Here is a 23,284-nt window from a genome sequence, read left to right as displayed (position 1 = left end):
TGGCTTTTCTTCTCCTTTTTCTCTACCACCACAAAATGAGCACCGGTTTGAGCATCCAGAAAAATCCGGTCATGAAAATAAACAGATCACGTCAATTGTCCATACTCTGATCTTTGCTGAAGAAGGCGAAACTGGACTAATTGGGAACTTGATGAGGAATGAGTTCAATTCAATACATAGTTCTGAAATGCTAAGCCATTGTGCTCGCTGCTCACTAACATGAAGTGTGCATTTCAGGGGATTATAATGGTGGGGATGAGGAAGTGGGGAAAGCGGGCAAGGGGAGCAGCAGATACATCCTCTGATAACTAGGCTCTCTCTGCATTACGTCTCTAATGAGGTACAGCTGACTTTCTCCCTGAGCACCCTAAAGCTGGGATGTATTTTCTTTCATTTCTCATTTAAAAATCAACAAGTGACTCCAGGCAAAATTGAACCCCATCTCTTATTTGAAGTTATAAGACACTGATGTCCCAAATGACTCAATAGGAGAGGTAGTAAAGTGTAGTGATTAAAGGGGGGTTGGGTGAGAAAGGGGAAGGGGAAGGAGTACAAATTGGTAGTTACAAAATAGTCATGGGGATGTAAAATATAACATAAGAAATATAGTCAATAACAGTGTAATAACTATGTATGGTGTCAGATAGGTACTAGATTTATCAGGGTGATCACTTTGTAAGTTATATAAATATCTAATCACTATGTTGTGTATCTGAAACTAATATAATATTGTATGTCAACTGTAATTGAAAAACAAAAAACGTATTTAAAAAAGACTGCAGGTAAACTAAAAAGGTACTTTTCTAACTTTTTACTGGTGGTAGAATCTTAAATTTCTTACTAAGTAAAGCCTGGTTTAGGATACTGTGGGTATTGTGAGGATTCAATTAAGGTAGAGTAGTCATTCTAAACAAGAGTGATTTTGTGCCCCAGGGAACACTTGGCAATGTCCGGTGACATCTTTGGTGTCACAACTGGGGCTGGGCAGTGCTAATGGAGTCTAATGGGTGGAGGCCATGGATGCTGCTATATGTCCTACAATACACAGCCCCTCACAACAAAGACTGATCTGGTGCAAAACAGCAGTAGTGCCAAAGTTGAGAAACCCTGGTTTAAACACTGTTATGACCTAATGTACACATTGTATCATAAGGTAGAAATAAACACTCTCTATCACTTATATAAAGTAACACAAATTCCACAAGGAACCTACAATCATGAAGATTTTCAGTACACTCACTAATGAAGAAAAATTATGTCCGGTGGGTAATAAAGCAATGAAACACATATGCGAAGGATTTACAACCTTAGAGCTAGAGACTACAATAATAAATGAATTAAAGTTGATAAAAAAGGTGATAGTAAGTAACCTCATAATATGTCTGTAAATGGATTTAAAATATAAGCCAAAAAATAGATAGATAAATAAATAAATAAAATCTATGAGCTTGTTGGAAAAGAACAGCTGCAGGATGTATTGTAACCAGTAGTGAAAATAGATAAACAGATTCTATTAACAGTCTAATCTGATCTTTGCTAACGAAGGCAAAACAATGGAACTCATTGATATTATAGACCAGCTGATTAGATATTAGCTGCACTAATTTGTATACCCAGGAACCAACACTGTGCTTGGCACATAGTCAGGGCTCAATAAGTATTTGTTGGCAAAATGCATGGGTGCCAGAGGGTTGAGGGGAAATTATTTGATCATCGATTTTCATATTCTCTGAAGTTTGCATTCTTTTTTACTGAAGAACAGCGACTACTTCATCAAGTTTGAGATTAGATCACTGATAACCTTTACCTGGCTTCTTGTAGCTCTTTGCCTGTTCTGTGTAGTCCTTGGGGCCAAGGTCATGTATTATCCATCTTTTTATCCTCAGTTTAGCATAGTGCCTGGCACATTGAGGGACTTGACCCACTTTTGTTAAACTTTTGTTCTTTTTTTGTTACACCCAACCATGTTTGCTTGCCCCCTTCCTAAGCTGATCCCATTAGCCTTTCATTTTCAGGAGATGCCTTCACCTCCTATTGGCTGGACTGTCAAGAAACTTCAGCAAGAGCTGAATGGGCAATTCGTTTTCCATCCTCTTCACTCCTTTCCTTTCCTTGACTTTGTCTTTCTCTGTCATCTTGTTCCCTACTTTCAGGGGGAAGAGGTGTCTTTCTTCTTTCTGTCTTTTTGATGCTCACAATTGAACTGCTGCTCCTGTCCCCTGAGACCGGGCAATGTCGTGCAATAAGAGAAGAAAGGGGTGCTTGAAACCTTGTTTTATCATTGGATATGTGACTTCATATGAGTCACTTAATTTTTCTGAGACTCAATTTCCTTTTGTCAAATAAGAGTAAGAACATTAATACTTCAAAGTATCAGTTGAGATAATGCATATGAAGCATTCTATAAACTCTGGACTATTTTTACAATTAGTTTTAGATACTTAAAAGAGACTTATTTTCACTCTACAAATGTATTAATTGATGATATGTAAAACTTAAACTTAGAGTTTATCAATACAACTAAGTTTCTTTCTAAATTTGTCTCCCAGATATAAAATATTTCTGTCACTGGAAACTTTGAAGTATAGGCTGTCACATCATTGGCTGAGAAGCCATTCCTTTGGAGGGGTTCACTAACCAGTGTTGTTTTTATTAGAATACTTTAGAGGCCAAGAAATCAACCATGTATCATCCATCTCGCTGAGTCCAAGCAAAATACAGCTTATAAAATTAAAAACTCACGGTGAGACAGTGGTGTGGATTAAAAATAGTCAAAGCATATTACTCTTAAATTAAGTATTTGTACCCATCTGAGAAGACAATGGGGATCTATATTTATAAGCCATAACCTGTGAAGATGTAAAGAGCCCCATTCTCAGCCAGAAGGAGGGAGTTCAGCAGAAATAACAGTGAGTCAGGTATCTTAGTATACCTTCTGCCTCTTTGTCTGAATTCTTAATACATAACAGAGAATTGGCCTAAGTAAATACAATGCCATTTGTTTACTTTCAGTGACGCAACCTTGTAGAAAAGACACATCTCCAAGGAGACTGTGAAGGAGGAAGACTTCCTCTTCAGTTGTACTGGCTATCCTCAAGCCCATGGAATCGCAGGAAATGCTAGATTCCAAGCATAATACCTAATCGTAGTGGTTATTGAGTTTACTGTCCTTCCTTCCCACAGTGCTTTGCATTTCTTTTTTTTTTTTTTCCTACTGGTTCCATTTCATGTCGTCAAATATGTCCAGGTATTACCCATCTTGAAAAATCTTCATTTGACCCTGCCTCCTCTTCCAGCTGTTATCTTGACTTAACTCTTTTGTTATCAACAAAATTCTCAAATAAATGATCTATGGCTACCATCTCCATTTGCTCCTCACCAGTTGTTCTCTCACTGCCCGTGATCTTCCTTCCTCACTACTCCACTGAAACTACATCCCTTATTTATCCTGGCCGATCAGTCACTTTTCTTCAGTTCTCAATCTGGTGACCTGGGGCAGCATTTCCTCTCTTCTTTACTTAAATAAAAAGATAAGCCTTTTTTCTCTGATTTTTTTTGGGTTCCACAACAGGGATTCTGTCTCTGATGCCAAATAGACCTAGGTTAAAATTCCAGCTGGGATAATAGCAGTGTGGAGTAAATGAGGAAACGTCTGGAAAGTGCTTATCATAATACACAGCACACTGCAAATGATCATGAAATGTCAGTTATTATTATTGTTATTATTATTAATTTTCACATCCTTTAACTGCCTCCTCCCTGTGGGAGATTCCATAACCTATGAAGCCTTCAGCTGTGGCCCTTCCTCTGAGCACGAGCTTATTTCTATAAAACCCCACTAGAATCATCATCACCTGGAATTCGACACATCTAACTAAAATTGAGTGTTTCTTTATGTGCCCCAAAAATCTTGATTTTCCTATCTATGTGAATGACGATGCTACTTTTGACTCTTTCTTTTCCATTGTTTCCTCACCAAATTAGTGCCCAAGTCCTGCTGGTGACTCCTTCTGAATGCCTTTTTCATCCATCCTTCTCTTCAACTCCTACTTGTATACCTTTAAAAATGTCTTTCTTTGCGTTCTAATCTAAGATACAGAACATCTTTCAATGATGGTAAAGTAGTGATGTGACAGTAGTGATTGATAGTTTTTTTGTTTTTGTTTTTTAACTAAAGAATCCTATTTTGAGAATAAAAGAGAATGCGCAGAAGCCGATCAGACATTTTTGGGAAACTTAGATAGTCTAACATCCAGCTCCTTGTGCCTGTTTACCTGTCCGGCAGGCCAAGGTCCCAGGGGCACAGGAGCAGCCCTGAGTGCTTTTTCTACTAACCAAATAAATACCAGGCAAAAGAAATAAGTTCACTTAAGCCAAAATTCAGTGCTTCTCTTGGTAGTCCCATTGCATAGTCAGGAGGCTTTCTATATTTGTGATAGGATGGAATCGGGACTGGGAGGTTGCAGTGGAGGGTCTGCTGGGCTGAGAGAGACCTGGGCTTAGGTCTCCTGTCTCTAAAACGAAGAATTTGGACATGATCAACCTTTAAACTTATTCCATTTGTAAAATGCTAATTGTGATATTCTTGATTTTAGCCTTAAAATGATAGTGTGCAAAATTCAGGATAATCTGAGAGATGCAAATATAATTTTGGTATGGCTGTAATTCAATCATTGCCCTCTTCTCTTCCTTAAGTGCCTGAGGACATCTGGGATAGTCTCAATATTTGGAATATTTATTATAATATTTGGAATATTTGAAATATAATATTTGGAAATATTTATTATAATATTTGGAAATTTATTATAAAGAAGAAACGTATGGGAATTATATATATATATATATAAGTCATATATATATATGACTTTCAGCTTATTATAGCTGAAGTTTATTTCTCTTCAAGCAGAACATTTGAATGTACTGATGTTCCTTTATTCACTATGGAGCTATGTAACAATCTCACGGTGACTTTAAAAGGTACTGCATTCCATCTTGCTTTGGAAAAAAAATCATGTGGTTATTACATCCACAGTTTGAAATATCTCATCAACAGGTTATTGTTGGTGATGGGGAATTCCAGGCTTGCGGGTAGGAGGGAACAGACTGGGAGCCCTTTCATAATGGCCCCCAGCTTGCCATTGTAGCTGTGACTTGAAAGAATTCTTTGTTCTTTGTCCAGGCTTAGCAAGCACTTTGGGACGTTTGGTGACAGCCAGTAGGGGATCAGAGCTTTAGAGTCATGGAATTCTAGCTCTGGAGGTGGTAGAGCAGGGCAGGGAGGAGCACAGGCCCTGCCACCGTGCAGGTGTGAGTCCTCACTAGCAATGTGTTCTTGAACAAGTTGCTTATCCTTTCTGTGTCTTATAAAAAGAGAATAATAATTCATACCTCACAGGGCCATTGCAAAGATTTGATAACAAAGTGTTTAGATAGTAACTACTGAGCACTCTGAAGTCACTATTCATGTCACACAACACCTCATTTTAAAATGGAGGAAGAGAAATTCAAGGTCCCATGGCAAGTCACTGGTAAATCCAGAAGGGGACCACTCCTGACTCCCTGTCCTCCTTCTAGCATTTCCTAGTTTTTTGGAATTACCTGCCCTATCACAGCAGCTCATCAAATCTGACAGAAGAGATGAGAAGGTGATGACTCAGCAGGTACATGTCAGTCAACCATCTGTCTTTCTCTAATCCCTCCCTACCACACATTTCTAAATGTCCCTTGCATCTATGCCTCCCTTTCTATTCTGTTATCATCTTTAGTATTTATAGTCAAGACTTTGTCAAAAGATGTATCTACTTCAAATAGTCATTAGTAATTGCTAAATGCTCATAGTTTGATAGAGCGTTTTTAAACATTGTTTTTTTCTTTTTAAGAACACATGGAAGGGCATAATATCTTTGACTGCACTGTTTCCTTTGCACCTATCATAACCACTGATATTTTTCAAAAGAATAATCTACATGCTACACTGTGGATAGCACCTTCTTTCTCGATCACTCAGTGAGTGCTGCAGGCACCTGGCTGGGCAATGTAAACTCTACAACCTTATCCCTCAGATGAAGTCAACATTACTTATCACGCTGCTCCAGACTCCTCCTGCTCTGTGGCTAGCCAGTCACTTCTGGGTCAACGCTAGCAATTCTGTTTCAGTTTACTTTTGGTAATAATCAACAAACAGAAAGTCAATAATCGAGGAGTCTTATCAAAAAAAATCAATCAAAATAAATAACAATAAAAAATGCCTCAAGTATCTAAGACTTCATCCATTGTACATATTTTTGATTCCCAAATATTTATGGAGAACTCACCACGTGTTTGGCACATTACTTGTCCAGGGTCACTTGATCAGTAAGAAGCACGGTCACGATTTAAACCAACTTAGCCTGATGCTAAAGCCTGAGTTTCTGGGCTCAGCTCTATTTTGCCTTTGAAAAGCAGATGACCATCCATTGTTAAAGATTTAGTTTAAGATGTTCTTAATTTTTTTAAAATTAGGAATAATATAGATGTTCATAAGGATGGGATCGGTTAACTAAGTAATGCTATGTCTATTCACTGAAATATATATACATATATAACTTAGAGATAAAATTAAAATTCATTGACATGGAAAAATGAGATACTGTTGAGTGAAAAAAAAAGTTATCAATTATTTTCTTCCCACTTGTAGGACAACCTCGCTGTCTTAAGTCGGTCTTGGGCTTACCGGTCCTTGAAGAACAGGAGCTCCTTCCCCAGCATTGTCACTGCATCAAAGGATGAGCTGGAGTCACAGAGGTCGGGGTTGGACGGAGTATGAGGAGGCACGTGGGGCACAGTGGGCTTTCCCGGAAATGTTTTCCGAGGTCCTAGGATTCAAAGTGACTTGGTCAGATGGTGCCAGGAATCTAGCGTCTGTACACTCCTGCTCCAGAGACCCACTTTCATTGTATTTCACAAGGTGATGAAGAGCACAGCTGTTGATGGCAGGCAGACCGGGGTTTGAATTCCGGCTTCACTAGTGACTGAGTTGTGTGATAAACAGGCAAATAACTTCACCCCTCAAAGCCTCATTTTCCTTATTAGCAAAATGGGTGGGGCAATAATAGTACCTACCTCAGGTTTTGATGAGAATTCAATACTGCCTGAAAAGCACTTACGTAGGTGAGTGCTTGGCACATAGTAGTAAATGTTCAAAGACTGGTAGCTATTATTTTATAATCATACACAACTTCTTTGATAGCTATACCAGTACATGTTCCAAATTGGAAATGTGTTCTTAAAGTTGCCACTGATCATTTCATTGTAACTAATTTCTTTGTTCTCTATAAGATTGAATGATTCTTCTGTGTTTTTGTATAATTTTCATCCACTTAAGGGCATCCTGCCCTGTGAGACACCCAGGAAAGATTGAGAATTCTTGTGGCATTGAAATACACGGAAGGTGTTTATTTAAACACAGCTTCTGGTGGATCCTCTTGTAAAGCACGGGCTGACTCCTTAGGAGAGCTGCTCGTGAGTTTTCATCCCTCACTCTGTGTCCCTGAGGACTAGCCTGTTTCCCCGAAAATAGACCTAGCCGGACAGCAGGGCAATCAGCTCTAATGCGTCTTTTGGAGCAAAAATTAATATAAGACCCGGTATTCTATTCTATTCTATTCTATTCTATTCTATTCTATTCTATTCTATTCTATTCTATTCTATTCTATTCTATTCTATTCTATTCTATTCTATTCTATTGTATTCTATTCTTAAACACCTGGCCTTATATTATAGTAAAATCAGACTGGGTCTTATATTAATTTTTGCTCCAAAAGATGCATTAGAGCTGATTGTCCGGCTAGGCCTTATTTTTTGGGAAACACGGTATCTGCCAGCTGTAGAAATGACCTGGGGCTGCCTGAGCCATTGCCCCTCACAAGTCCCTGCACTTGATCAAGTCTTGTAACCAGAGATGAAGATCAGGGAAGGAGTGAGGCACAGGACAGGCCCACTAAGGGTGAGAGAGGGGTGAGATCAGGGCTGAGTAGGGTCAGCAGTGAGGTGAAGATCAGAGATCAGGTGAGGCTTTGGGAAAAGATCAGAAACTGGAAATTGGGTAGATTAGAAATGTATTACTTTTATTTTGGACATTTACTATGTGCCAAGCACTCTGCTAAGGGTCAGAGGTGGCAAGGTGGTCAGACATGGGTGAGGGGTATGCTCCTGGCAACACAAAACTATGTTTTCATACTTTGTTCACCTGTGCAAAAATGGCCATGTCAAAAGATAGGCTTCAGCTCCTGGCTGAGTGACCATCGCCATGAGGATGGTGGTGCATTTCCAGTGCACAATGACCTGTAAAGGGCAGGCAAGTATTTAGACTTGGCTGCTCATGTGAATTGCTTCCCTGCCCCTGGGAGCTCTGGAGTCATGTTTGAAAAATGGAGACGTGCACAGTATTTATTTTGTCACTCAAGGGTGGAGCAGAACTATCACCTACCCTCTGAAAGTGGGTAGAACTGGCTGAACACTTATCTGGAGAAAATTTGTCTTTTATGCCTCAACTGCAATATGACTGTTTGCAGACGCGTGTGCCCATTTCTAAACAGCCAGATGGGCTGGTCTAAATGCAGAAAGGTGTGGGGGATCTGGCTCTCCAGGCCCTTTTCTAGGCTGAGAAGATGAGGAGAGGCTCCAACAAGTAAAGGCTGAAAGCCAGGCTCTGAAGCTTATGGGAAAATCAGTTTATAGATGTTTCTGGCCTTTCATCCATTAAAGAAAAAGTGTCAAGGTCTAAGGATGTATCAAGATTCCTTCTCGTGGATTAATAGATTTGTCTTTCTGTTAAGTTAGATGAGATATAGAGTTTCTAATAATCCTCTCTTATCTTTAAAAGAATGTCAACACGAGATAATTTTGAATATTTTGTGATACTCACTGTCTTTGAGCCTCAGCTTTCTCAGCTATCAAATGAAAACACTGCACACCCCACAAGATGGTCATGAAGACAGTGTAGGATAACGCATATGACATGTTTTATAAACTGCAGATTGTCTGTCCAACTGAGTGGTGTAGTTATTATCATCATCATAATTGCTGTTTTTAGTAAAATAAGGTCACTTATCTGCAAATAGGTAAGTACCATAAATATGAACTATAAAATACATCCATCCTGTCCCAATGTCTAAATCCTGATGCACATTTAAAAAACAGACAAATGATTGTATTTTCTATGGCTGTTGAGGGACCAATATGCTGTGGAGGAGAGAGGTAAAATTTAACTGCACATCTTAGAAGAGAGCAATGTTCACATCTGGTAAATAAGCTCTTCATAAGAGGCACAGTTGGGGTTGTGGTCTCTAGCTGCATCTTTACCTCTGCAGGTTAACTCCTGGCAAAGTATACTTTCTCTAAGTTGGAGACTGAATGCCTGGTACTTTCAGGGTTAGTCATCAGAGAAGTATAGTGATTGTACCATACAATGCCTGGATCCCTTTCACGTCATCCTTGGGGAGGTGGAATCCATAGGGATGCTGGTACTTATAAGTTGGGTACATCAGTGCTGAGGGGTCTGTGGAATGGGCCAGGCCCAGTGCATGGCCAAATTCATGAGCAGCAACGGTGAATAAATTGAAACCTAGATAATATGAGAGAGAAAAAGACAACATCAACACAGGGTTTTATTTTCCACATCTTGTCTTTACAGGAGACTTTATGCCCAAATCACAATTAACTGATTTTCTTTTCATGCTGGGTTAGTCAAAGGTTGGTAGGTTATTCTGGCACTCAGCTTTGCTAGCTTTAGTTCTTTCCCCTTTGGCTAGAAGGGGCTTGAGGTTGGAAGAATGGAAATGTAAGTCAACTCATTTTGTTCATTGTCAGTGATGCTTAGTAGATTGATAAAAATGGGTCTAATTAGAGCTAATAGTGGCAAAATGATAAGAGTGGCAATAATAGGTAGACTTAGGCCACAAATGCTTTACTAGTTCTCTGCTATTACAGGCTACTTTTTATCCACACGTGTCACACTGAAGATTTCCAGACGACATGCATGATATTCTGGAACTTTTATACCCAGCCCCATCATACTTTTTGGGAAAGTACTGATTTCCTCAGGTCATTTCTGAATGTAGCCTATTTCCACGTACAAGTAAGAAACAATAAATACTATGTAGCTGACTAAAAAGAGCTGTGTGTTGAGGAGGGGATTGTTACTTTTTGAGGTTATATGCTATGAACCAGAGATCAGACAAGTCTATAGCGCGACTGAGGGTGGGCTTTTCCCTTATGGTGTTCCCTTTCAGATTTTTGGATTTTTGGCTTACTTGTTTTTCCTAGCCAGCCCCCCTAGTTAAAGGGTGGCTTGGGACGTTGAACCTCAAGGTTTCATGATGGAGGCCCAGAAGAAGGTACAATATTTTCCAGGTTATGGTGAATTGTGCATATATACCATTCATTCCCATAGTCCACTTCTCAGCATTGTCGAAATGTGTATCTCCTCCCAGGCCTTCTCCAGGTGCAAATGCATGGGCTAAAGTCCCTCGAGGCCCATCAAACGGGTAGGAATCCCCGTGATCTAAATAAGTCGGGAGAAATGCCAACAGCATTTAGTCCTTCCAGCAATTTGGAGGGATATATAACATTACAGGGAATGGACAACTTTTTGAATAGCACTGACACTTCTCATACAAATAGATTTTCAATATTGATTTTTCTTTTTTTATAATAAGAAGTTCAATGTCAATGAGTAATCTATCAATTTGGAAAATCAAAAGTGCTATTTTTGTACTTCAAAGATAGGAAGCATTAAAAATTTAAAAAAATGTCCTTCTGTTATTGTTTTTTATTGCTATGGCTTTAATTGACATGTTGCATACTGTGAATTATGCCTATTCCATAGATTACAAAAGGAGAGAGCACAGATGACTGGAAGGTGACGGGTACTGAACGTGCTGGCAGAATACAGCTTTCAACATATGATTCAGCTAAGACAGTAACAGCAAATTGAGTAAATAAGCATGTGCTTTGTGTTTCTATAGCACGAGACAATATAATACAACTTAAGGAAGTCTCAAAAAAATTTCTCTGTAATTTTGACATACTTTCATGTGTAAAAGTCATGAAAGTAATAAAGGTATATATAAAATCCTAACTTTTAAAGTTTTATATATTTTTGTTTTATTATCTGTATTTCATTAACACTTCATTTCTACAGTAACAGGAAAGGAGGAAGAATAAAGTGAGGGATGGTACGGAAGCTACATTTCAAAGTTTTTTTAGGACTTTAGTGAGGATGCCTTGTTTTAATAAAAACCAACAAAACAATGTTTTGGTGTTTTATTCCCCAGGTTTAGGTGCAGTGCAGTTTAATCAGCTTGCATGCCCTGAGGCATCTAGTGAAATGGCAGTGTGGTCCTTAGTCAGCTTGTGTTTTAGGGGACAGGGCCCAACTGTGAAAGATCAAGGGAGCTCTGGATGTTAACCCCATGGCCCCCAAAGCTGCCCTGAGCCATACTATGGTGGCCTTGATCCTCTGGTTGACCAGGACGCACCATGGGCCGTCTCTAAAGGATTCAGACTCAGGACTTGCTTGATCTTCTCTCTCCTAGCTTCTAAGCATGTTTTCCCCCAGTGACATCAGATAAAAATTACAATCAAGACTTGAAATAACAGGGACACTTAGAAATGTTATCCTTGGATGGTTACCTTGACTATTAGGAAGCTAAGAAGAGAAAGTAATTTCACGGCCTTTCCTTTGTTGTCTAACTAGAACTGTTTCTCTGCAAAAGGCTCAGAGTGTTCCACCAACCCTGTGTAAAGTTGTGCTTCTATTGCTTACCAGGGCGAGTGGGGGATGGAGAAAAAGTGGGCACATTGGGGGCAGACCTGGTCATTCCCAAAGCAGTCTGTCTGCTAGTGGAGGCAAGATAGCAACGCCACTGCCCACCCATTGCTGCAGGGGAAAAGCTGTCAGGGCCACTAGAATTTACTTCCTTCAGTGAAGATTCAAGGTTGGAGATTCTTGGGTATTATGGAAGGGTATATATAGCAATGAACAACACCATGGATGTGGCATGCGGTCCTATGTCCTCCCAGCCAATGGGAAAGCTAAATATGACAGAATCTATCCCTAATGGGGCAAACCATGATGAAAATTGGTTATATCGCACCCATTCTACAGCTCAGGCTAAGGATGACAAGAAATGCCGAGAACTCCTCTGGTTCTATTTTCTGGCCGGATAAGTCATGACTTGCCATGATCTTGGCCTCCGCCCATCACAGCACTGTGCTGATCACTTGGATTAAATATTGTGGAACAAAAAGTATTGGAACATTTCTCCTCTGGATTAGTAGACAAAATCCAAGAAGCACCACAGTACCTCCTGTTTCAAAAGATATCATAATATCGGCTTCTCCTGAGTTGATTCTCACAAAGTTCAGAGGGACGGCACTACTCCAGGCCTGTAAAGCCATCTCAATAGCTTTGTCCACGTCAGCAGAAGGCATAGAAGATGTGTATTTGGATACTCTGTGAAAACAGAAGGGACATGTTATTCTTTCAGTAAATGCTCCTCAGTGAAGAAACCAAAAATTATTCTGTCTATATTAAAAATGAAAATATTTAACATAAATCTATAATTTAGATTTTTTTCTCCAAAACAACGATTCTTATTTTGTTTCCATATTTGTTAAATTACTGAAACATGTGAAACAGTAAGAAAAACAGAGTAGAGAAATGAAAGAGATGAGATAATCAGATGCCGAAACAGTTTGGCTTTCACTGTTATTAGATTATCACTAATTTTAAAGAATATGTGCTCGTTTCAGCAGCACACATAATTTTAAAGAATAATACCTTGTGTAACTTTACAATTACCAAGAAGTCCATTTTACCTAATGTGGTTTTAACTGAGAAGGGATCTCTTTTTCCTCATAAGGGACTGAAAATTTTCAGTTTTTAAAAATAAAAATGTGGAGTTTTGTAGTTTTATTCTGATTCAAAGGCCATTAGGATTTCCCCAGGGTCACGGGGGAAAGTTTTTTCTTAAAATAATACATTTCTTAAAGAGGAAATGCTAGCTTTAAACAAGGATGCTCCCTTGTTCAGAAAAAGTCTCGTCTTTCATCAAGTCCTGATGTGACAATGACATCTACAGGCAGAAAAGTATAGAGGTTTTTTGTTTGTTTGTTTGTTTGTTTGTTTGTTTTTGACAAACAGGTAAAGAGAGAGAGTTAGTTGGTGGTCCTCTAAGACATCCTCCTCTGGAGTCTAGGGGCTGGCAGCATGTGAAGGAAAGGCTGGAGAGAGGAATTTCACTGGGGATTTTGGGCTGAGATGGAATAATGGATGCAGAGTGAGAAGCCAGGTCTGTGACAGCCAACCTGGAGAGCAGGACCCAGCCTACTTTCTCTCTTTCTCCAGCTCCTAGTCCAGTACTTTGCACATAACAGGTATTTAGCAAATATACTTGATAAATAGATGCATTAATGAACAAAAGCTAGTGGTTTTTAGGACCTACTCACTGGTTCTCAAATTTTAGAACCTGTGTTACCTACCTAGGGAGATTTTAAAATGCACATGTGTGACCTAGAAATCTGCATTTGAACAAGTATCCTAGGTTATTCTGAGGCAGTTGGTACAATTTCAACCAGAAACCAACAGAGGTAATCCTAGGGGCCCAAAAGGAAGAGACCATGTCCCACAGAGAGGATGGTAAATAGCTCTACTCAGCACTGGAGAGGGAAGGAACAAGATCTTTAACTCCAGGGGTTAGGGCCAAGATGAGAGAACTACAATGTTGAGAGGAGAAACCAGACAGGCCCTTAAGGGACCATTTAGTGCTTTCAAAATATGCCAAGCCCACTGTATAACATGAATCTGTGGTTTATCATGATTCTACATAGTTAGTACCTTGAAATTCCCTCACATTATAGATGAGTCAGCTGTATCTTTGAGCTGACAGCGTGCTGGGTTGGAGAAGACAGAGACAGAAAGGAAGAGCATCAGAAAAGAACACGGAGAGAAGTCCTGACCCACAGTCTACAGACTGATAATAGTGATAATAGCTACTATTCTTTGAACACACACGAAGGGCTAGACACTGTTCTGAGCAGTTTTTAATGTGATGTGCCATCGAATCCTTACAACACTTAGGAGTTAATAATAATGATCTGCATTTTATGATTAGGCAGGATTTGAGCCCAGTTCTATCTGACTTCAAAGCTGATGCACTTAAGCACCAGGATATATATTGTTTGTTTTTTTTTTTTTTCTTTCTAATTTTGTCTTTTTAAATCCTCTGTTATAAGAAGTTATTCGGGGATCTAGTATCTACATAGACAGTGTGCTAAGACAGACTCTCCTGAGGTGGCAGGGAAGTTGCTCGAGAGCAAGAGTGGATGGGCAGTGTGAGTGGGTTGAGAGGGTTTTGGGGCTGCCTAACTTATTACAAGAATATTGTACTTCTCCAGGTCCCAAATTATCCTGATCTATGAAACTTGTCTTTGCTGTGCATACTCACAGACCAAAATTTTGTGATGCAGTTTAAGAAAATGATGGAAAAGACTCCATGGATTTATATAAAATTTTCCTGTTTTACCCTTAATCATCTCACAATTACTGTATGTTCAAGTCTTTGTGGATTGTTTTCCATAAGGGGAACAAATGCTTTGATTTTTGTGGAATTCTTAACTGAAGATGACTAATAATTGTGTTCAGTACGCCACCGTATGGACTCACGAGCTCATAGCAGCCTAGTTTGGGCCCTCATTTGCTCACAGGTACCAACTGGTGAACTGGTACAGTTTAACAACTGGCTCTACGAGGAAAATTCTTGATTTGCAGGGTTTGCCGATTTCCATATTGTAAACACTCTCATTATGGCTAATTTCAAGCTACCAACTTGCCACCACTGAACACAAAGCTGGGAAGAACTGAGCAACAGCACATCATTTTCACTGTACAAAATAAATGTAAATGACTTTGTGAGCATAGAGAAATGAGGTGTAATAATTAAAAAGCAATGTTTTGATTATCATTGTTTTTAATATAATTTATTTATTTAATTGTAAGTTTACATAATTTTTTTGTAGCAACCAGCTCACAAAATTTTTGGAAACTTAGTATAACAGGCTGTGAAATTGCAGGAAATTCAAGTACGTATTTCTGAGCTGTTAGTAGTCAGTTCCAGCACACCACTGCTGGGACTATTGAGTAGTCCAGCTTTGCCCCATCCTGAGATATCGACCAGATGGGCTCAGCCAAAAAAAAAAAATCTGATTCTGACCCTGGCCTGGTTCTCCATTGCCCTGGGAATAAAGTCCAAACTGCTTAGGTTCACATTCTAGCTCCCTCCAGGCTGCCTCTCCAGCCTCACTTCCCACCATTCCTCTTCCTGCACTCTCTGCTTGCCCGGGGCACTGCAGGTGGCACTGCTGCCCACACACCAGGCCATTCCACTCCACTCTGCTATTTGCTTGGTCTGCTTTTCTACTTGGAAAACCCCTACATTTGTGAGGCCTGGGGCAAAAATACAAAGGGAGGCTGCCCTTCTTCTCCAATGCTGCCTCTTTATCTGGCATGCATGAAGCCCACATGACCATGAGCGTTTTCCTGCCTCCAACCCTAGCCTCAGGAGGAAGGATGGGCACCATGGATGGTTCAACAGAAGCTGACGTTCGAAGGAGGCCCAGAAGTGGGTCTAGGCTGCTGGGCAAGGAATTCCTGTGTGAGGGCCTAGAGCACAGGGAGAATGTAGGTTCTGGTTGGACGTGTCCTCTCAAACTACAGAGAATCCTTGTTCCGGGCAGGAGGAGGTCAGAGGATGACCAGGGAGGACATGCTAAAGTGTGGAGGTGGAGAGAGGCATAAGGGAGGGAATGGGGTAGCCTGGGGCTTAGGGCCCACCCATCAAGGACAATTTATCTCCAAAATTGAGTGCCTATAGTAGGCATTTAATAAGTCATCAATACATGATTTTTTAAATTCACGAACATGATTAATTTATTGATAGGTGAGTTGTAACATATCCTTCTGATTGAACAGGTTGTTTTAAGAAAACTGGTTGGTCTTTGGCAGGTTACTAATCTTAGATTACTTTTCTCTGAAGATAAATAAATGTGTTGTCTCTGGTAAAACTGTTTGTAGTGCCTAAGATGACCAGCCATTACAATGATCCTGAGATCATATGTTTTTAGTAAATCCTCCATTGTCATTGTCTAACGATTAGGCCTAAAAGTTGTTATTCTTTCTTATGGTTGTGATGAGTCACGATATTTATGCAGATCAGAAGGAAGATATTTTTAAAAGAAAAGAAGGAAAGAGAGACAGGGTGTTTCTCTCTGAGTTTGGAAAGACTCAGGTCTCATTACCTGTATGTCAAAGTATTTTTTTTCCATTTGGGTTCACCTGGGAAGAGGCGGTAGTTTGCCACATCAGGAACCCCACAGCGAGGCCTCTTAATCACATCCATTGTGGACCGGTCTAACTTCCCCGTGACTCGGAGGCCAAAGAACGCTTGCAGCTCCTTAATCTTCTTTACCATGGAACTGCTTCCTCGTGAAACCATCTCACCAACCTGGTGCCCTCCTTTCTTTGTGTAATACTTGTCAAGATACGCCTGAAATGGAGAGGCAGGCTGACACATCTACAGCAATCTCTAGGAAATACTCATGCTCAAGTATGACAGGGACAATATTTTCTTGATGTATCAAAAATAGTGTGTAAAGCATATCCCCATTTTTGAAAAAAATTAGATACATTTGCACAGATAAAGCTTAGAAAGATATATAATATGCCAAATTATTAACAATGATTATCTTTTATTTATTTATTTTTTGCTCACCTGCATTTTATAGTTGTCCTACAATGAATAGGTATTTTTAAGAGAGAAAAATAATGGAAGGGAAATGAACATTTCCCCCCATAGATCATTTGTTTGTCTTTGATACCTGTACCCAATTTGCAAGACAGATTGTCCCATTTCTCTGGTAAATATCATTTTCCTTACACATTATGCAAGATCAGTGTTTTTAACTCTCAGGGGCTTTATATTTCAGCCTCTCATCTTATGCAAAGGCTGAGGGTCAATCTGTTTCCCAATTGAGGCTTTTAATCAGTCCAGGGGTGTTCATATGTAGAGTTGAACTTATTTGCATGGGATAGGTTTCCTGGGACAGGCTTTTTATTCTTTGAGATAAAATTAACCATACATTATAAAATTTCATTTGCACATTAAAACCTCTAATATATATATAATTCAAAACACTTTTCTATGACTGCTTAAGGTAAAGTGAGTAAGGCAGGGTCATGCAACTGCCAGGTCAGAGCGTGCTGTGGGCCCAGGAATTTCACCCACCCAACTTTCTGCAGGCAAATAAACAAAGAGCAGCTAAAGATTTATATACATATTTTATTACATATAAAAATTTATATTTATATATGAGGTATATCAATTGTATATAAATAACATTTATACACTATTTTAACAATACATTTATTTATATACTATGTAAAGTATATATTTGAAACATTTGTTATATACACATATTTATACATATAAATAATAAAATATTGACAATAATCTTAATGTCTAACAATAGGGAATTTGTTAGATATATTATTATATATTCATGTGAAATAATACTAAGCCTCTACTAAGATCACATTTTTGAAAACTATTTAATGGCATGCAATCATGCACTCCATATAATGGCAATATACTGAGAAAAGCAGAGGATAAGTCTTTATACAGATTATAATCATAATTTAATAAATAAAACAAACCAAATATATATGTATGTATTTATATTATACTCATGTTCATGATAATGTATATTATTGTAATGTTAATATGTATATTAATATTTTAAATTAAGATACTAATTAATATATTGATAATATACATCATATGTAATGAACATGAGTAACATAAATAATGGAAAGAAATATGTCTGAGTATTAATCTTGTTTACCTTTGGGTTGTAAAATTATGGCGACAATTTATTTTTTATCCTTTCCTATCAGCCAAAGTTTTCTGCTATGAACATGGACTGTAATTGTTAAGGAAAAAATAAAAAGGAGTAAGACTTGCTCACTCATTTGAACAAGGTGCTCTGCTTCTTCACTATGGGGTCAACCGATCCTTGCTACCTGCCCTGCTTGTGAGAGAAGCTCACTTCCCTGGTGATTGTCCCTTGTACAAATCTAATGACATGAGAACCTAAAGCAGGGAAAGGGGGAGGCAGCATGGAGGGTCACGTCCTGAAGCCTGGATGAAGCTCTCGGAAACAAAGGTGTGACAAGTTCCATGTCCATCTCTGGTTGGGCCATCTTAAGTACGCATTTTATGTTTGTGATTGTTTTTGCAAGATGGTATTGATTTTCGGAGCCACCTATCTTCTCTAGCTGTTGCTGTGATAAGGCGACGCTCACGGTAAATCTGAATTATGCTCTTCAGAGGTAAGCTCTGTGCAGAAGACCAGATGCTCCTTATTTTCTGAGATAATTTTGATTTCAAATATTTTGTTCTCTTCTTAGATTGTATGTTACACTCTATATTCTGATTTGACAATTCTTGGTTTCACAATAAGGGAGGAAGCTCATGATACATTAAGTGGAAAGTAGGTTTACAACTATTATTATAGCATAAGCCATGTTTGTCAACAAAAGTGTGCACATGTGGACATACACACAGATACTCACAAACTGGGAGTACAGTGAGGAAGTGGGGGTGGGGCACTACTAAAAACCCAGTAATCAAGAAAAATAATATTTTAATGCAATATTTAAAAGATTGAAATTTATGCAAAGAAATCCGTGATAGACAGAATATAAAAATTTTACATAAACACAGTGTTCAGTCCTGCCTCACTCCCCTCACCCTAGTTCTGGCCTGAGTCATAGAAAAGTGTTTTGAAAGATATATAGACTGAAGGATTAACAGTGGTTATATCTTATTGATGGAATTGAGAAGAATTCTTTTTTAGTTATATATGTTTTATAATTTTTCTACTCTGAACATATACACATTTTACAATAAAATGTTTTTTCTTTGAAACATGCATAAGATGCTACCAGGTTTTGGTCACTTCCTTTCATTTCTTTTGGATCAGCTTTCTCATCTATAAAATGGAGTTGGTATCTGCCCTACTGGCCACAGCAGCGTGAGGATCTAATGAGGTTCTCATTGTGAAAATGCTTTTAAATACATCAAAAGACTTTAAAATGTATATCCTTTTACTCAATAATTCCACTTCTGGAAATCTATCCTGAAAAAATAACCCTTTATATTAGGCTGATGTACAAAGATGTTCATAGAAACATTCACATGGAAATAATCTATGTGTCTAACAAAAGAAATGATTAAATAAATTATAACTCACTTATATTCTAGAATATGTGTAACTCTTTAAAATGATGTTTATAAAAATAGTATAAGAATCAAAATTTTATTGTGACATAATAATCAGTGAGAAAAGTAGGAATCAAATATAATAACAATTTAAAAATATCTGTATGCACAGAAAGCAAAATGGTGGTAAAAACATCTGAATTTAGCAGTTTGTATTTGGAAGGTTTTTATTTCTATTTTCTTTAATTAAGAGTTCATAGTAATGTGATAATGAAAATTTATGTTATTTTTAAGGACAATTTAACACCTGTTTTGAATCTTGTATTGATATTACTAATTTTTAAAAAACAAAAAAACAGAATAAAATCCTGGATTAAGAGACTAAGTAAGCATTTTATCATTCCATCACTTCAAAGCCTTTATGTTCATCAGCAAATCAGAATTTAAAGGATACAGGTGGGCATTAAGTAAATCAACTAAAAACCTGTTCATTTTTTCAAGTGTAGATTATTGTGTTTGTAGGCTTGGGAAGAAGTGTGTGATATTTGGAAACATTGCCTATCTGGTGTTTCCAGGCACAAGCAATCATTTGTTCTCTCTTAGTGAGAGATCTAGAAAGAGAGCAGTGTGGAAGCTGCTTATCCTGACACGGGTTCCCACGCCCCAGGTAATTCACTGGCATTGCTTGTCTCTGAGACTCAGCCAGTACCCTCATCCTGTGGTCTCAGCTCTTGCCACACTAGCCTGATGCTTGCTTCTAAGTTCTTTTGCCCCACCAGCTGCTGTACTTGCTGTTTCCTCTGCCTAGAACGCTGTCTCCAGATCTTCACATGACTGGCAATTTCATGCAGTTCAGGTTCATCTTGAATGTCACTTCCTCAGAGAAGCCTGCCTGGATTATTCAGGTGAAAATGTCCGCCTGTCCCCTACTGTCCTAGTCACTCTTTATATCCTAATTAACTTTTTCCCAGTATCACGTCACATTCTGAAATAATCTTGGGCACTTGTTGACTGCTACTTGTTTATCTCCTTCCAGGACCTTCCCACTCCCTTTCTCATCCCCATGTAAATGCCCTAAGAACCGGGACTTTACTTGTTTTGGTCACTGATGTTTATCCAGTACTTAGAACAGATCTTGGCACATAGCACACAGTAAGCAGTCAATAAATAACTGTTGAATGAATGAACTTAAACTGCCTATTTTCATTTGTTGTATTGTGAGGCTGCCAAAGCTGTTATATGCTTCTATAAACTGTAAGATGGGACATTATTTTTTCTTGTCACTGGGACCCACTTTAGAGGTTTGCCAACCTGCTAGAGTGAAACCTGTTCCTGCCCAGAGCAGATGGCTGGGCCATTGACGGCAGGAGAAGCTGCAGTTTGCCGGGTGGCAAGTTGTTGACAAGTTTCGTCCCTGGTCAAAGGTCTTTCTGAGTGTATGTCATAAAAGAGACTGAGGAGTGCTCACTTATTTTGGAGAAAAAGAAATAAGGGATCAGTAAAATCCCCAACATTCCAAGGCTACTAATTCTTTGCAAATACTCCTAGCAAGGACCGCTTTTCCCAAGTCTTGTATGGCCTTATTCCTGCATAGATTCATCAGGGGTCAGCAATTTTTTTCTGTAAACAGCCGATATTTAATATTTTTGGTTTTGCCATACTCCATTGTGGTACAAAACAGTAATAGACAATATGTAAACAAGTAGTTGTGGCCGATATTGCCAATGACCACAGTTTGTTTGAACGTGGACTAGAAACAGGGTTGTCAGCCACCTTGGATCGGTTTTGGCTCAGAAGGAGGTCACAAAGACTGTAGTTTCTGCATCAGAGTGGCATGAAGCTGGGTTTGGGAAAAAATTACATTTGGGGAGAAGGGACCCATAGCTAGGGGGCACCAGTGAAATACAATTTGAATGGATCCCAATTCTGAGACACGTTGTTTTGAATTCAATTCATCTTAAAAGTGAGCTCATGTCAAAAAATGTTCAATTCAGCAGGCCTGTACTTGGCTTTCACGGTACTGTTTACATGCAGTGCTGATATCCAAAATGTTTAATAATTGGTGTGGTAGGGGACTGACCAGTTAGAATGGATGAGTAGTATAAACAATCTGTAGGGACATGCTGGTGGGTGTGTATGGGCGACAAACAGCTCCGCAGGGCAACTGGGGGAGCAGGACATGGTGTAGTCTGGCAGGTAGGAAAGAAAGCACTCCGGAGGTGGGCTGGTAATCACAGATGTGCTGTCACTCTCAAAAGAGAAGTCCTGGTGTAAACACATTTCATCCACACACCTTTCACAAATGTTGGAAGTTCCACCATTAACGACTTGTTTCTTTAGGTTAAAGACAGCTGCCTTCCCATTAGATGCAAAATTTGCTTAGAAGCAAATACACATTGAGTCACAGCTGGTCTTTGCAAAAGTTCTAGTATGAATTACTTGTATCAGATCCTTTCCAACAGTCAGTTGGGAGAGATTTTAAAAGGGGAAAATACAGAAAGTGGAAGTAAAGAGGTATTTGGGGAATGTGCTTTAGAGAGCAAAGATTCTCAAATGAAAAGAGGTAGGCACCCAGGAAAAACTGGGTTCACTTTAGATTTTGACCAAGTTTTCCCTGAGTACAACTGCTATAACTTTTAGCAATGCATTTACAATCCCCCTCTAGTGTGCGAATCTTACACTTAGATTTTTATTTTTCTGCTTTTCTTAGTCCTCTATATTAGTCCTATATTAGTCCTCTAATGTTTCTTTGTTTTTTTCGTATTGCATATATTTTTGCAAGCCACCTCAAATTCTATAAGAAGCAAGATACCTAGATAAATATTTATTCCTTTATTTATTCAATCATGCAATACGTACACCTAATGAGCACCAGACATCTGTGTTAGCTGCACAGATGATAGTATCTACTAGGCATCAATGGTCTTAAAAAATGATTTTAAATTAATAACAGATTTTTCCGTATTTTCTCATTATACCCCTTTAGGTTTTCTGGGGCAGCAGGAGGAAGAGGGAATTGTGCAAAGATTCACAAACCTGTATGAGGTGGTAGTTGTTCCTTGAGGTCCTGGGGGTGGCTGCAAATAGGGAGGGGGCCGCAGTGGAAAAGTTCAAAGCCGTGATGAGTAGGAGAGCGAGGCCAGATGCAGGGAGTAACTTCATCTCCTCAAGGTGGCTTGGTAATTATATCAGCTTGGGGGACGGCAGACAATGCACATTTGCACTTCGACCTTGAGCTGCTTTTATAGAGTCAAACAGGTCTGGACCCTCAGAGCAAGGATGATTCATGTCTCAAAAGGTAATTATACAGCTCATTTCTCTCCCTGATGATGGGGTAACACAATGGTACACAGGAGTCAGGGAAAGCTTCATTCTTTGTGATTTACCAAGTCACAAAAGGAGAAAAACAGTCACTTTTAATGAAATTTGTCTGCTCCTTACACAAACTGGGGTAAATTTGATGAATTTGAACCCCTCTCAACTGAAACATTTGATTAGTCTCAGTTTGGGGGCGTTTTTCCTTTCTGATTACGGAAAAGGTAAATGATTAGAATATAATTTAATTTATCCTCAGTAATTCTGGGCTTGATTCAATCCAATCATCTGTGTCTTCTACATCTAACTTGACATTTCTCAGTAACGAATGCTGTTTATAATGATGGTTCTGGGGTATGTCAGATCCTGAATCATCAAGGAAACATTACATTATGCTGTGCTGACTTAGGATGGAAAGTGAACCGATAACTGTTAGAAAGTTAGCAGAAGAGATATGTCTTAGTTAACAAAGACAGTAGACAAAACTACCCATTCTCTGCTCACTCTGGTTAATTGGGGTCATGCCCTTTTTCCTGGTTGTGATTAAGATTTATCTTGATCTAGAGATAGAATGGAAAAAGGTGGGAAAAGCACTTCGGCATCAGATAAACTGAGATTACATTTTTTAAAAGGTATCTCCTTGCGGTGTG

At 38.8% G+C, this 23,284-nt stretch overlaps 1 protein-coding gene across 1 annotated transcript in view; it reads right to left on the bottom strand.

Moving 5' to 3' along the window:
- MMP20 (matrix metallopeptidase 20) overlaps positions 1-22,507 on the bottom strand; it is a 37,832-nt gene extending 15,325 nt beyond the window's left edge. The window contains exons 1-6 of the mRNA XM_019712680.2: positions 22,356-22,507; positions 16,339-16,586; positions 12,348-12,496; positions 10,418-10,543; positions 9,443-9,604; positions 6,713-6,854 (exon numbers count right to left, since the gene is read on the bottom strand). Coding sequence (XP_019568239.1) covers positions 6,713-6,854; positions 9,443-9,604; positions 10,418-10,543; positions 12,348-12,496; positions 16,339-16,586; positions 22,356-22,481 — 953 coding nt within the window. The 5' untranslated portion in view covers positions 22,482-22,507. The remainder of the gene's footprint in view (positions 1-6,712; positions 6,855-9,442; positions 9,605-10,417; positions 10,544-12,347; positions 12,497-16,338; positions 16,587-22,355) is intronic.
- Between the last annotated feature and the right edge of the window lie 777 nt (positions 22,508-23,284).

This window comes from Rhinolophus sinicus, linkage group LG06 (assembly GCF_036562045.2).
Source record: "Rhinolophus sinicus isolate RSC01 linkage group LG06, ASM3656204v1, whole genome shotgun sequence".
Classification (NCBI taxonomy): domain Eukaryota; kingdom Metazoa; phylum Chordata; class Mammalia; order Chiroptera; family Rhinolophidae; genus Rhinolophus; species Rhinolophus sinicus.
The sequence above is the reverse complement of the archived record's forward strand: the minus strand, read 5'-3'. Positions and strand labels throughout refer to the sequence as shown.